Source organism: Sminthopsis crassicaudata, chromosome 5 (assembly GCF_048593235.1).
Source record: "Sminthopsis crassicaudata isolate SCR6 chromosome 5, ASM4859323v1, whole genome shotgun sequence".
In the NCBI taxonomy this organism is placed as follows: domain Eukaryota; kingdom Metazoa; phylum Chordata; class Mammalia; order Dasyuromorphia; family Dasyuridae; genus Sminthopsis; species Sminthopsis crassicaudata.
The window spans coordinates 195502783-195517946 of NC_133621.1; the positions used below are offsets into that span (position 1 = coordinate 195502783).

At 38.9% G+C, this 15164-nt stretch overlaps 1 protein-coding gene across 1 annotated transcript in view; it reads left to right on the forward strand.

Annotated features, from left to right (window-relative positions):
* Positions 1-15164, forward strand: part of IQSEC3 (IQ motif and Sec7 domain ArfGEF 3) — a 156422-nt gene that overhangs the window by 68583 nt on the left and 72675 nt on the right. The window contains 1 exon segment of the mRNA XM_074269310.1: positions 11045-11285. Within this exon segment, the coding sequence (XP_074125411.1) occupies positions 11045-11285 (241 nt within the window).

Below are 15164 nucleotides of genomic sequence, written 5' to 3' on the forward strand. Positions count from 1 at the left end.
TCCAGAAAAATAAAAGACATGGAGGTTTGCTGTTCTATAGTTGCTCTGACTCTAAGTGATTTCTACATGTGTGCCTTACTTCTTCCAACCTCCCTTTAGAAGACTGAGTCCAGAGGGGATGATCCAGGATATTTGAGCCCCTTTTTCATTTGCAAGGCCACACCAGTGAGATATTTTACTTAGCCACTTTTTCTTGGGTGCTCTATTTTTTGCAGGAATGTTTTCTTCCATTATTGTTTTAGATTATAATAGGATAGTGTTTCTCCATTTGTTTCATTTATAAACCTAATCAGTTCCGTTGATATAACCATTGCTTATTTGAATGCTTAAATACTAATAACTGTTGAATTAAGACATATATTAAAGTATGGAGGCTGTAAGAGAAATATGGATGTTGTATTCTCAGAGCACTGAGGTGTCTGGAATTAAGTCTAGAGCCATACAGAAGACTAAAGGAGTGCTATAGAACTTGAGAGGCAAGAATATTGACAGTGTTTACAAAATGCTATTGAAACTTTGAGGAGATAAGTGTTCACTAATCAATATAACAGAATATGGTCTCTTTTTGTAGATTATCCAAGAATGTAGACCTTTTCAAAATTCCTGATTGCATAGAAGTTTTAATAATTGTAATTGGTAACTGTAATTTAGTAAAAGTAATTGGAAACATTATCAATCCTGTCACAGAGGATGAAAGGTTATTGCATGAGATGAAGTTTCCATTTATCAATGAAAGAGTTTCTGGAGACAGATTATTCTGAAGCACCAGGAGCAGCTACAAGTGCCAACAAACCTTCATATGTCATAGTCTAAAGTGCTGGATTACAGTAGAAACGCAGGCCTAGGTTAAGACTCCTCAGGAAAGGATCTATGTTGCCCTAGAGAAGAAAGATGGTATATATGGGTCAGAAATGTGACTTAAACACTAGAGCCCTGGGAGGCATCTGACGTGGGTGAACAAAAAGGTAGATCACTAGAAAGTCAAATTTTTGGAATTTCACAGAGCCTGAAGATTTCAAAATCTGAAATTACATGGTAAGGATGCTTAAAAATACAAGAGGTTTTTCTTGTATTTTATATGCCAAGCATATGCCAAGGTCATTTATCCTACTATTAGCAAAAAAGGAGAATGGCCCTTCATGATTGTAACTTAAATGGACAGCCAATTGCAATGACTGATGGAGGAGCAATAAAAATCGGAAAAAGCAAACACAGCTAATTGTTAAGGTGAAGCATACTTAAGAACTAAGTGGTAAGGAAGACACTCATAAAACCTGAAGTAGCAGTACCCACTTTGTTATCACTTCCCCAATGTATACTGCATAGACAGGTTGGGACCTAGATTAGCATTTGCTACCTTAGTTTCTGGATGTAATCATGACAATGGGTATTCTAACACTCAAGCTCATAAGCCCACACTGGTGTGCTTCCTTTTAACATTCAGCCAATAATTTAACTGGGTTTTAGAAAAGTCATTGAGAGAAAGACAGAAAAAAAAATGACAGAGGGAGACAGAGAAACAGAGACAGAGACAGAGACAGAGACAGAAAAGAAAACATTTATTAAGCATTTTATCTATATCTTGAAGTTTGCACTGATCTCTGAGAAAATAAAAACAAGCAGCCAAAACAGTCCTTGCACTCAAGGAGTTTAAATCCTAATGGGGAAAGATAACAGTTCAAGGGGAGCAGGAATATAAATAATACAAAGTCATGTAGGAGCATGGTGCAGAGTTGATCAGGAAAAAATAGAAGTCTGGTTCCCAAAAAGTTGGGCCTGAAGCTTCCTCTCAAAGCTGAATTTTGGTATTTATTTGTTTAAATAGCATAGTAAGAACAATCGTTATAAAGCATTTCCTTCAGAAATTTGGGGAATACTTTCCTATAAAAACAGCAGAATCTACAGTAATAGTGGGGGAAGAGCAGGCATGTGCTTTAAAGAAAAATGGTATCTAGACACATATATAGGAAAACACACATGGTTAAGGCAGTTCACAACTCTGAGATATCTAGGCCTTGGTCTTTTTCTCAAGAAGTCTTTACCAACTTCTCAATAGAGAAGGACATTGTTCCAGTGGTGGATGAATCACTCTGCTGTGATGGAGTGGCTCTCTCTAAGCCCACTAACTCAGCTGTATGGTTTTCATAAGGTTCTGTTGCATTTCTGTTTGATCTAATGGACAACCTAAGTTTTTTAGGTAGGTACAGCCTCCATCCCCTCCAACCTCCCCTCTTTTTAGCAGGAGTACTGTTGAGTTTTTTTTATTATTATTTTTAAGTAACAGCAGCAAGCCTTAGCCTAGGTTTAACAGAAGCCTCTTTCCTCTTTGACTCAAGACCTTGTTTCTGAGGTCTGTCACCAGGAGAGAGATGTAGTCTCTCTTGTTTGATAGTTTCTCAGAATGAAGAGGAGGGAGGACTCTACCAAGCAACATCCTAATTTATGATATCTCACCAGTTACACTTACCAGACTCCTACTGGAGTTCCCTGTAGATGATTGCTTTGGGGGGAAAGGTAGAGCAGTAATCTGCAAAAGAGAAAGTTCATTGTCTTTGCTGAGCCTTTCACACAATCCTGTCATTGAAGTCTCAGATTCTTTCCAAAGATAGTTCCCCTCTTAAAGGACTTCCTCTTTGAGTCTGTCTTTGCCCCTTCCAACCTTCAACTTTGCTGAAACCTAAATGAGACACATTCTTTTATTCCCAACATTCTGTCCTGCCCCTCTCTGCCCCTCCTTCTTGCCCTCTTTTTGCTTGAGAATAGCCATCAAACCCAGTAATACCCTTTTTTCTGGAAAAGACCTATTAACTACCATATGGATCTACTCAAAATTCCTCTTATCTTCCTGACAAAAGTTCCCTTTCCTGGACTCTTCTTTATGTTGTGTCCCCCTATTAGAATGTAAGTTCCTTGAGGGCAGGGATTTTTTCCACTTACATATTTATATTCTATCACCCAGCATACAGTAGGCACTTAATAAATACAATATATTCATTCATACAAGATACTTTCTTTCTAAACTACCCCCAATCATTTCTCCCAACCAGTTATCTGATCTCTATATTTAAACCCCACCCCCCTCCACAAGTCAATCTGTTCCCCTACTCACCATTTTCCAACTCCAATATTCTTATTCAGGGGTTCTTATTCGCCACACTTTCTTCCCTTGCCCCCAGCTCTGTACCAATAGCTATTACCCAATCCCCTCTTGAAACTCTCATTACCCCTAACTCCTCTCCACCTTCCCTGTCTCAGAGGAGACAGAATGACCTCCTTGAGCTCTCAGCTGGATGCCTCTTGTCTGGCTGTAGTCAGTGAATGTGTTGGTGCCTAGGGAGCCCGGGAGACAAGAGTGGAAATGGCAGGAAGAGCCAGAGCCAGAACTAATGTATATCCAGCTTCCCCCTGCCCCACCCCCCCCACAAGGATCCAGCAGCCCCTCTCCCTGCCTAAGGGTGGCTGTGTGAGTAGTGACGCTCATGCAAGCTGCCATCTGCTCTCTTTTTTTCTCCCTATTCATTCTCTCCCTGGAAAGGTCATGTTCTTTTCCTTCTGTGTGGAGGGGGTGGGGTCTGGCTTTAGAAGGTTACCTCATAGAGAAAGAGAAAACTATAAGAAGTTGCATCAAACCAAGTCCTATCTGTGACCAGCAGTACCTCCCTTGCCTTCTCCCCTCCCCCAGCCAGCTCTGAGACCAAGGATTAAAACCATTGTGAAAATGGAAAAAGAAGGATAAATATTCTGACCCTGGATCAGGAAGGGAGGTCAAAGAGAATTGGAAGATGTGCCCTAAAATAGTCATGGTCAGTGACACCTTGGAGAGTCATATATTTGGTACAGTGATGTGCATTTCATATGAGGTATGAACTGGCAAATCCTTCTTTTTAAAAAAATATTATTATTGCCTTAGGTTTTCACATCACCTATATTTCTGAATATATATCTCCTTTCACCCAATGACCCAGTCCTTATAAAAAAGAAGAAGAAAAAAAAAGAAAGAGAAAAAAAATAAGGTCAGAAGAATTAACCAACCTATCAATCAAGTCTGATAGAAAATTCAGTTTGCCATACTTCTAGTCACTCACATCTTCGAAGAAGGAAGAGTCACTACAGTTAAACAGGAACCCAACATCTGTCTGCTCCCATAGTGGGTTTCCTCACTTGAGATTCCCATGCACTGGACATGCCTCTGTTCATATGCCTCTTCCCCTCCTTCCTACAATGTCTTTTACTTCCCGTAATTGGATGTTGCATCTTCCTGCACTCATTTCCTCAAGGCCACTGAGTTTGGATACTTATGGCTTATAGAAGGGAAAGACCACTAAAGTGGGAAGGAGAATTCATAGACAGAATGTCTAAGTCAGAAACGACGCTAGCCATCATCTGGTCTATTTTCCAAATGAATATACTCACAGAAAGTGGCTTGTGCAAGATCATACAGATGTACAGGGCAAGGATCAGAATTAGAACTTGTGTTGTCCTGACTTGCCAAGGTTTTAGCAAGGAGTAATGAGGTCAAATGGACTTGAATTTCCTTTTTCTGTTAACATCTGCTTAACTATGGAAAAGTCATATCACCTTTCTGGGCTTCATTGTCATTGTCTTTAAGAGGAAAAAATTGTCCCAATGTCCCTTCAGCTCTAAGTTCTATGTTCTGATAATTCCATGACTTTTATTAAAAATGCTTTTGCTTTCCATATTGGTCAGAAACTCATTATAAAGCTTTGAAAAGCCCTTAGGGTGAAAGATGCCCTAAAAATTGGAAGTGTGTTCTATTTGGAGAAGAGAAGACCAGGAGTGGGAGGAAGGAGATTGAATAACAAGTTTCAAGTCCACAAAGAACTATCCTGTTAGTGATAATGAATGGTCTTCCTTGGGGTCCCCAAATATTATTTGGCCTTACATTGAACCGAGAAATATTTCAAATGAGAACTTCAGAAGAACTTCCTTATGACAGGGTTTTGGTGTAAAAAACTTAGAGTATAAGCTTCTTAAGGAGAGAAACTGGGTCATTTGGAAAATCTTTGGATGGCCAGCAGTATTTTAAGGACTTCAAACTTACTTCTGAAACTATTTATTTACCACCATTATTAATCAAGTGATTAATCCAGTCACAGTCTCTAAAGAATTAAAGTTGTGGGTCAATGGTGAATGGTTATCAGTAGTCTGAAGCCAAATACCAATGAGGATTGTGCAAGAGAAGTGTCATTAAAGTATAATGTTAGAAAACTATACCACCAGAAGAAGACATGGCCCAATCATCTCTAATGTACAACCTGGGTCCTCCACTGATATCCACAAAATGTCACGAGACCTAGGGGAAGGTCCATTGCACATTAGATGACCCCTCTAAAGGATATAGTAGAGAACATGGACAACACAAGATGATAGGCATGGATGGGTTGGGAGGAAGTTGGTGGTATAGTGCACTGGTCTTGGACTTAGGAAAATCCAAATTCAAATCCAGCCTTTCTTACTTATTACTTACTAGCTATGTGCTCCTGGTCAAGTCACTTAACCCTATTTGCTTCAGTTTCTTCAACTATAAAATGCAGATAATAATAATACCTATCTCACTGGATTATCTATCAAATAGAGAAACTAATAGCACCTACTTTGAGGAGTTATTATTAGGATCAAATGCTTTAATATTTGTAAAAAGCACTTATCACAGTGCCAGGACACATGGTAGGCACTATATAAATGCTTATTTCCTTCCTTTTCCCTTCCCCATTTCATTGCTAGAGAGAATATCTACATAGATGAGATCACAGGTCCATGAAAGCATACTTAACACCTATCACCGTCCCTTGTACAATAGTGTAAATAAATATGCATTGACTGACTGAACACTTACAAGCTATGTGAACTTGAACAAGTCACTTAACTTTTGTCTGAACTGAAAGCAGCCGGAGCCTTTTCCTTCTGAGATGATTAAAGCATAGTCTTGACTGGAGGTAGTGACCTAGATTAAATGTGCTCTGCCTACTCTCCCCAGCCTCAGGATCCCCAAGGCTATTAAACAGCTTGATGTAATAAAGTCTGATCAATATGCATGAACAGTGAAACACAGTAGCCAAGATTAATCAATCAACAACTATTTATTAAGCATCTATTATGTGCCAGGCACTATGCTGAGTTTGGGGGATATAAGCACAAAGCAAGAAACAATCCATACTTTTAAGGATTTTATATTCGAAAAGGGTAGACAATAAATGCATTTGTAAGTATTTGCAAAATACATAGAAATAGAAAATTTCAGAATAAATACAAAGTAGTTGTATATAAGATAGTTTTAGGGGTAGACTTAGAAGGATCGAGGAAGGTTTCACAAAGAAGGCTGCTTGAGGGATAGTCTATGAAGCATCATGAGGAAGGAGGGCCTTCTAGCCATGGGGAGGATAGCCAATGCAAATACACACAAATATGGGTGTTAAATCTGAATGTATAAGAAAATAGAGATCAGTTTGGCAGTATTATAGGATATAAGAGAAGACTGACATAAAATATGAGGTTGGGGCAAGGTTGTGAAGGATTTAAAAAACTAAACTGAGCTAAGAGGGTAGCTATGTGAGTAAAGAGGTTGTATGCAAGGCATGTTACAAAATGGCAAGATTTGTCAATTGATTGTGTATGTAGAATGAGAGAAAGTGGGGAGATTAGAATAATGTCAAGGTGATAACACTGGGAGACTGGAAAAATATGGGCACCTTTCACAGAGACAAGGAAATTTAAAAATGGATGCCTTTGGGAAAAAGGAAATAAGTCCTGTTTTGGTCATATTGAGTTTGAGGTATTGAGACACCTAACCTGCCCCTTGTCTTATTGTCAATTTTCCCTTGACAAATCTTAGTTGTGACCTAACTTTTATCATGTGTTTCTTCTATTCCTGATAGTTTGAAATATATTGCTTGTAATTTCTTTTTTAATTTCTTTATGAGTTTTAGTTATTTCCTTTTATAACATTTTGATTTCCATTTTTTCTCCCTTTCTCCCATCCCCTTCCTCGAGACAGCAAGCAATTTGATATAGGTTATACATGTGCAATCATATTAAACATATTTCTACATTAGTCATATTATGAAGGCAGAATCAGAACAAAGGGGAAAAAGCATGAGAAAGAAAAAAACAACCAAAAAAATGTGAAAATAGTATGCTTCAATCTGCATTCAGACTCCATAGTTCTTTCTTTGCATGAGTCTTTTTGAATTGTCTAAGATCAATGTATTGCTGAGGAGAGCAAAGTCTAGCACAACTGATCATCCATACAGTGTTGCTGTTACTGTATACAATGTTCTCCTGGTTCTGTATAGTTTGCAATTTCAAGTAAGCAACTGGTCATGTAGGATTGAAGCTCAGGGGAAAGGCTGAGACTGGATATGAGGATATTAGAGTCAATTGTGTAGAATTGATATTTAAGTCCATTAGAGCTGATAATGTCACTGATAGAGAGTGAAGAGACAACCTAGAACCTAGGACAGAGCCTCGAGGAACTTTCACAGTAAAGGAGGTGTAATCTAAGTGATGACCCAGAAAATTGAAATTGAGAAGAATCAGTTAGGTGGAAGGAGCATAAAAGAGAGAGAGAGAAGTATCAAGAAAGTTGAAAGAGGAGGGAGCATCCATGAAGAGAACAAGAAATCAGCCAACTATGTCAAACTCAGCAAATAGACTGAGAAAGAAGAGAACTGAAAAGGACAATCAGATTTGATAAACAAGATCAGAGGCTATTCTGGACAGAGCAATTTCAGGCAAATAATAAAGTGGGAAGTCAGAGTGCAAAGGGTTCAGGAGTAAGTGAGAAGACAGGAAGTGGAGGCAGATAGAATAGATCAGGGGCTACTTAAATTTTCCCCACTCATGACTCCATTTCACTCAAAAAATTTTTATGTGACTCTGAGTATCTAGGCATATAAAAGAGGTATGCAAATCAAATGTTTACTGTTAATAAATCATAATTTCATGATTCCCACATTCAGTTATAGAATCCCATATGGGATTGTAACCCACAATTTAAGAAACTTTGGTATAAATAGCTTTTGCCAGGAGTTTGAAAAAAGGGAAGGGATGCATAGAATGATAAGTCAAGGAATCGTAGAATATACTCAAAATTCTTTAAGGATGGGAAATATGTTTGAAGGAAGTAGAAGAAAAAGCGTGGGGGGAAGAGAGAGACAGAGACAGAGAGAGACAGAGAGCAGAGGCAGAGAGAGAGACAAAGAGACACAGAGAGAGATAAAGAGAAGGAGATAGAGAGAAGAAGAAGAAGAAGAGGAGATAGAAAGACAGAGAGAAAGATATATATATATATATATACATATTATTTATATATATATATACAGAGAGAGAGAGAGAAAGAGAGAGAGAAAGAGAGAGAGAATGAGAGAGAGAGAGAGAGAATGAGAGAGAGAGAGAGAATGAGAGAGGGAGGGAGGGAGATATCTCAGTTTTTTGAAGAGGAAAAGAGGAAATCAGATCATCAGATCAAGGGTACATGGAGAGAAGGGTTGGCCTTGGCAAAGAGACCACATCAATATAAAAGACTGAGGGAAAAGATTAAGAGCTTTGATATGAAGAAATAGAGAGCTCATATCAAATGGCTTCAATTTTCTCAGTAAATCAAGAAGCAAAGTCCTAAGCTGAGAAGAGGTATAGAGCAGGGAAGATCTCAAAGTTTGAGAATAGAAAATTTGGAAAAGATTTTTTGGAAATGAAATCAGGAAACAATTAGAGAGGAATAAAAAGATGGCTTTGCTTCATTGCTGAAGTGAGATAGCATGAATGCATCAGTTGTGTGGCTTCTTCTAATTCCATTCATCAGCACAGAGTGAGAATGGAAGAAGCACATGATAACAGTAAGCCAGGGATGAGATTTAGTGAGAAATAATTGCTAACGGGAGTAAAAAGATCCAAAAGAAGAGGACAACATAGTGTTGAATTGCCTAACTATAGGGTTAAGATTAGAGAGGAAGAGAAATGAAGGCAGATTGTCAAAAAAGGAGAGAAGTGATAGTTAACAGATACCACTGGTTTTTGCCCTGGTCATATAATATCTGGAGTATCCACTCGGTGCAGATTAAACACAAAGATGAAATAAGATACTTGTCCCTAAGACATAGTAGGGAAATAAGACAGAGGAAAAGAGAAAACAGAAAAATTGTAAAAATAATATGTGGTTCAGTCAATAGGAAGGATACAAAGTTCAGTGGCGTGTTTGAGAAGAATCTCTCTTGCATCAGGGAAAGTTTCATGGCAATTCCATATTTCATGGTGATGTCTCAGATCAAAAAGAGATAGTCATTGACCCAGCCAATGGGGAAGTGGGGAAGAAGCTAAGCAGATAAGGAACAGATGTATTTTGATCCATTGACTTTAGGTTCATACTAGAATCCCATGCAGACAAATCACCAGTATTAAGTGCTTAAGTGCTTTTGACAGACTTATAGACTTACATGTGAGTCTAATTATACCCTACAATTCTCCACCCAACTCCCACTTTCCCAAACATTTATTGTGCCTTTCAGAGACCTCTCTAATGATACTATCTTAGTTTAGATTTGAGGTTGGAATAATATAAGGTAATTTTGAAAAAGTCACTCAACAATAAAATGAGATTTACTTTGCCTTACAGCAAAGGATATACAAAGATACAATGGTGCTTAGAATGAGACTACTCATCATCTCCAAATGGAAGGCAGGCAGCATGTAGGGGAGGCCATGCATGGTCGGCAGAAGCCCACCAAGTGAGAGAAACTGCGACTTTTTAATGCATTTAGACAACTAGTAAGTTTCATCAGGAATCAGAGACCAATCAAGTCTTGGAACTGCTTTGTCTCTTTTTAGGGAAAATTAATAATTCTTGTTATTGGAGGAAAAGAGAATGAGGAGTGGGTCTAACCTGTTGTGAGGAAATACTGGTAGATTTTAGTTCTATTATAGCACCCAAAGAGACCATATAGTTCAACTTCACATGGAGCCTGCCCATTTCTCACAGGCTACTTTATATACCACTGACAAAGCCACCTGATCGCAGAAGAAATGGAAAGAAGAAATGGGGGTATTTCTTCCCCAGGCAATGTATTATAATGACAATGGATTTGTAGGTATGGGATTGCATCCCATCTCTGCAACTGACTATCAGTGATACTTTGAAAAATAAATAACAACCTCTGTGGGTTTCAGTTTTTAAATTTAGATGACCTTTAAATTTCCTTCCAGCTCTAAATCCTGTCATTTAAGTATGACTTGAATAAGCCCAATCTAAGTAGACAGAAAGTTTTTGTCTAAGAGAGAACCACATAATAATCTGGGCAAATTCCTTTGAGACCAGTCAGAGCTTTTAAGATTTAAAGCCAATGGAAAACTGCCCAGCATACGGTGCCAATTTCTTTAATGTTAAGATAAGTTCATCTAGCCTCTCTGTATAGTCTGGCTCATGCCCTCTTCATGTGAAGTCTGACTTTCAGGCCCTTCCCTTCCTGAGTCCCACTCTCATTCTCCCAGGGTCACTGAAAGTCAATTTCATCCCTCTGACTTCCTCCTCCTCCTCCTCCTCCTCCTCCTCCTCCTCCTCCTCCTCCTCCTCCTCCTCCTCCTCCTCCTCCTTCTCCTCCTCCTCTTCCTTCTCCTCCTCCTCCTCCTTCCATTCCCAATTTCAGTGTCTTGGAGAGCTTGGACCACTCTGGGTAGAACGTCTTTTAGACATCAGCAAAGATCAATCCTGAGGATATCAGATTATTAGATTGTCCAGGGCTCAGACTTTCTGCTACCTCATTGGGAAAAATCAAAGTGTAGGTCCTAAGATCATTGGACAAGAATCTGGTGACCCTTGAATTTGTGTGACCAAGGCAACCTTCTCTGAGATGCCTCCAGCCTTCAGAGATGTGTGAATTTGGGAAAAATCACTTTCCCTCTCTGGATCTCAGATTCCCCCTTGCAGACAAAGAGTCCAGCCGGGTGGGGGACAAGGGCCCAAGCACTCCACCTGTACACACCCACCCCTAACCCACTCCCCCAACCGAGCACCATTGCATTTTGTTTACAGTGACGACTCCTACATCCATGCCGGGGGTGGCACAGAGGACCCTTCGGCCAGCAGACCCAGCGCCCAGGAGCTGCAGGAGGAGGAGGAGCTGCTAGGGGCAGGGGGGACCTCCGTGCTGGCAACCAAGGCCAGCCTCCACCACACAGCCTCCCCTGGCCGGCAGCAGCATGCCAAGGTGCTCTGCTCCCATGCCCCTGCTGCCTCTGATTACGAGCTGTCCCTTGACTTAAAGAATAAACAGGTACCCAGGGCCTCCATGGGGAGGGAGGAGGGTGGGGAGGGGAGGCAAGAAGGGGCCCTGTCTCTGGGGATTGTCACTGTGGTTCCAGGTGCCCTGCCCCTCCCACCCACCACCTCTAAGCCAATCTCTCCAAGAAATATTTATTTAACTGTTCCCCAGTTAACCAATATGCCCATCTTTCCTGCATCCCTATTGGGAACCTAGGGCAGAGTCCAGCCAATGTCTTCTGTTCATTAATTCATTGATCCAGGACCTTCACACAGGGAGATGGACAGATCCCCCTAACACCAGGCATCTGAGCCATGCCCAGGGGCTTTGGCCACTGTTGCCCTATGCTCTTATAGGAAAAGCATGAAAAATTCAGGTTATCTGGAAACTAGATAAATGCATCGTTGCTTTCTAGTGGAGTTAAAAGATCATAGCAGTAGAGCTGGAAGAGACCTTAAAGACCATCTCATCCAAACTCCTCATTTTAAAGTTCAGGAAACTGAGGCCCAGGTGGGTGTCTTACCCAAAGTCACAACTCTAATAGGTGGTAGCAGAATTTTAGCACAGGTCCTTCTGACTCCAAATTCTGTTTTCTTTTCCATTGTGCAACTAAGTCCCTACACTGGGAAGGATCCAGATCATTTCTTGAAAGAATTGAGAGGGGAGTTTGGTGCTGGCTATTTCTTATGTTGTGTTGGACTCAAAGAAGACAATGTGACAATGTCCAGAGTGATAGATTTAGAATGTGAAGTCTTGGTTCTGTTGCTTAATCTATTTGGGGATTAATTCTCTCATTTAAAAATAAGGAGATTGAGTTAGGTACTCATCTACTCATTGAAATATAAAATTCCAAAGGAAGGGCCCAGACATGAAGAGACCTCCCAGACTTTTATCCTTAGCTCCCATTTCCCTGATAGTAAGAGGGGTGTGTGTGTGTGTGTGTGTGTGTGTGTGTGTGTGTTTGGGGATTAGGGAGGAATAGAGATAGGAAAAGCTCTTTACTTGCATAGAAATAAGACAATTCAAGATTTTGATTCACTGTGAGTGTCAACAGGCCAGCCAATATGAGAGATGAGAGGGTTTACATTTTTAGCAAAAGTTAGGGGGGGAGTCTTCTTGCCAAGATAATTGCCTAAAGGAAAGGCAAACTGCCCAATTCTCATATATCTACTCTAGTAAAGTCCTGAAGTTTGCACCAGACTAAATAAAATCCAAATATCCGATGAGAAATGATTCTAAATCACTTCTTTCATATCAGAACTGCACAAGAGGTTAGCCAGAAACAGAACAGCAATAGAAATGCAAGCTCCTCCAGTAAAGTATGTATTTGTGTGACAAGAAATGGGATATATGTAGCCTGAAAGGCTCTGTGTCTAGAGGCAAGCAGAATGGAGGCCTTCTCTGACAGAAATCCATATTGGTCAGAAAGCCCCAGAGTTAGGGACCTCAGAAGACGTGGGAAAGTGGTAGAGAACAGTGACCAGCATAGTACAGTGTGACTATAGCATTCAGATCAGGACAGCCAACGACTAGGATTCCTAACACTGAGACACTAGAGAGAGCATTGAAGATCCAGCTCTCTGACCTGAAGATCCAGGAATCCTAATCTTGGGACATAAAGGGAAGCCTAAGAACCCAGAGAATTCATGATGAGAATCAAGCAGTTCTGAAACCCCACCCAAAGGAGCAGGATATAGAACCTGAAGTTAGTGAAAAGCCTCAGTTCAGGAAGTAAAATTGGAGAAATTAGAAAACCAAAGAAAACACTAACCAGTATTTTAGAAATTAAATTTAGAGATTCTCCACTAACAATGAGAAACTCAAGGACAACTGCAAACCGAAGGAAAAAAAATTTGATTTTCTACAAGGATGACTTGAATGCTTAGAAGAAATGAAGAAAAAGAGAAAAATGCAATAAAATATCTGGAAGAAAGGAAGTAGGATAAGGAGTTTAGACATGAAACTGATAATTTTTACTTTAAAAATCAAATCTCTGAAAACTAGAATGAACCATACAGATATGAGCAACCCCATGAGATAACAAGAAATGTTAGAACAAAAATAAAAAGGTTGAAAAAATAGGGGGAAAATTGAAATAACTAATATAAAAAATAACAGAATTGGAAAATAGGTCAAGGAGACATCAAGAATCATCTGATTACCTAAACACCAACATTGAAAAAAAACCTGCCTCCTATTCAAGAAATCATAAAGGAAAATTGCTCAGTTCTATTAGAACTAGAACTAGGAAGGTAAAAATAGAAAGAATCCATTGATCACCTCCTGAAAGGAACTACAAACAGAAAGGTCCCAATAATGTCAAAGCAAAAATATAGAGATCCCACATCAAAGAAAACAAACAAAAAAAGCACTACTAGTATCAAAGCACAATTCAAATGTCTAGAGACTACAGCTTTAAATTACACAAGACTTGGTGCCTTTTGCAATAAATGAGAGGACATCTTGGAATATCATATTCCAAAAGGCAAAAGACATAGGCTTACAACTTAGAATATCTTACCCTGCAAAGCTGCAAAGGCGTATGATCCTATGGGAGCTGAAGGGTGGCAATGGACCTTTAATGGAAAAGAAGACTTTTAAATATTTCTGATAAAAATATTTCTGAGAAGAAATTTTGAAATATAAACATAAAAATCCAGAGAAAACTAGTAGGGCAACTGGAAGGAGCTATATGATATGTAGGGATAACATTCTAATGGAAAGATAAGTAACAAATATCCTTTTCAGAATTTTAATGTCTTCACAATGTACTGAGGAATTTAATAAGATAAGCAAAGGCCATAGACAGATTTGGTTCTGCTCTGAAGGTTTTAAGAGGGGGAAAAAGAAGGGATAATAAGGGAATACACTGGTAGAAAAAGGAAGAATAAAGGAGTGTTATTTCTTATGATTGGGTATGTAAGAAGAATATATATATATATATATATATACATATATATATATATATGTATATATATGTATATATATGTATATATATATATATGTATGAAAGGGTAGGAGGACCGGGCATTAGCTGAACCTTAAGTTGGTCATCTGAAACTGACAAAAGAGAATTGAATACAGTTTAGTATAGAAATACATCAAATTCAACAGGTAAACCAATGGGAATAGAGAAACAATCAAGAAGGAGAATAATACTAAGAGGGAATAGTCACAAAGTAAATTTTCAGATCCTGAAAAGAATTAAAAGGAAGAAGAGGAGACAAGAGAATAGGAAAGGAAAAAAGAGAAGGGAGGAAGAGAAGAACAGAGGAGAAGAGAGGGAAAAAAACAGAGGGGAAGAAAGGCCAGAGAGAAGATAAGGGAAGGGAGAACTACAATCTTAGGGTATGCCTTTGATTTCCTCTCAGGCAATTATAGAATGGTTGAACAAATTGAGGTATATGAGTGACAGAATAACACTGAGTCATAAGAAATAATAGAAAACATGATTTCAAAGAATCTTGGATATTATGAACTGACACAGAATAAAGTGAGCAGAAGCACAAGAATGAATTATATAAAAACATTTCAAGGGAAAATAATTTTGAACAACTTAAGAACTATGATGAATGATGTTTCTATGAGGTAGTATGTGACTTCTTGACAAGTAAAGTGCAAAAACATACATTTTTTGGACACAGCCAGTATGTGGATTCCTTTTGCTTGACTATACTTATTTGTTTAAAAATTTTCCCCTCTTTCTCTTGATTTTTAAGGTGAGGGAGAAATAGAAGTTAGCTTAGAGATGCCTCCAGAAGGCCATTTTAACAATTTTAAATGCACAGAAAAGAACAGAAAGAATTTCAGAAGGAAGCACAGAAAAGGACAGTTTTGAAAATAATATAGAGAATGTATAATATACTATTTTAAAATAAAACAAATGGAATG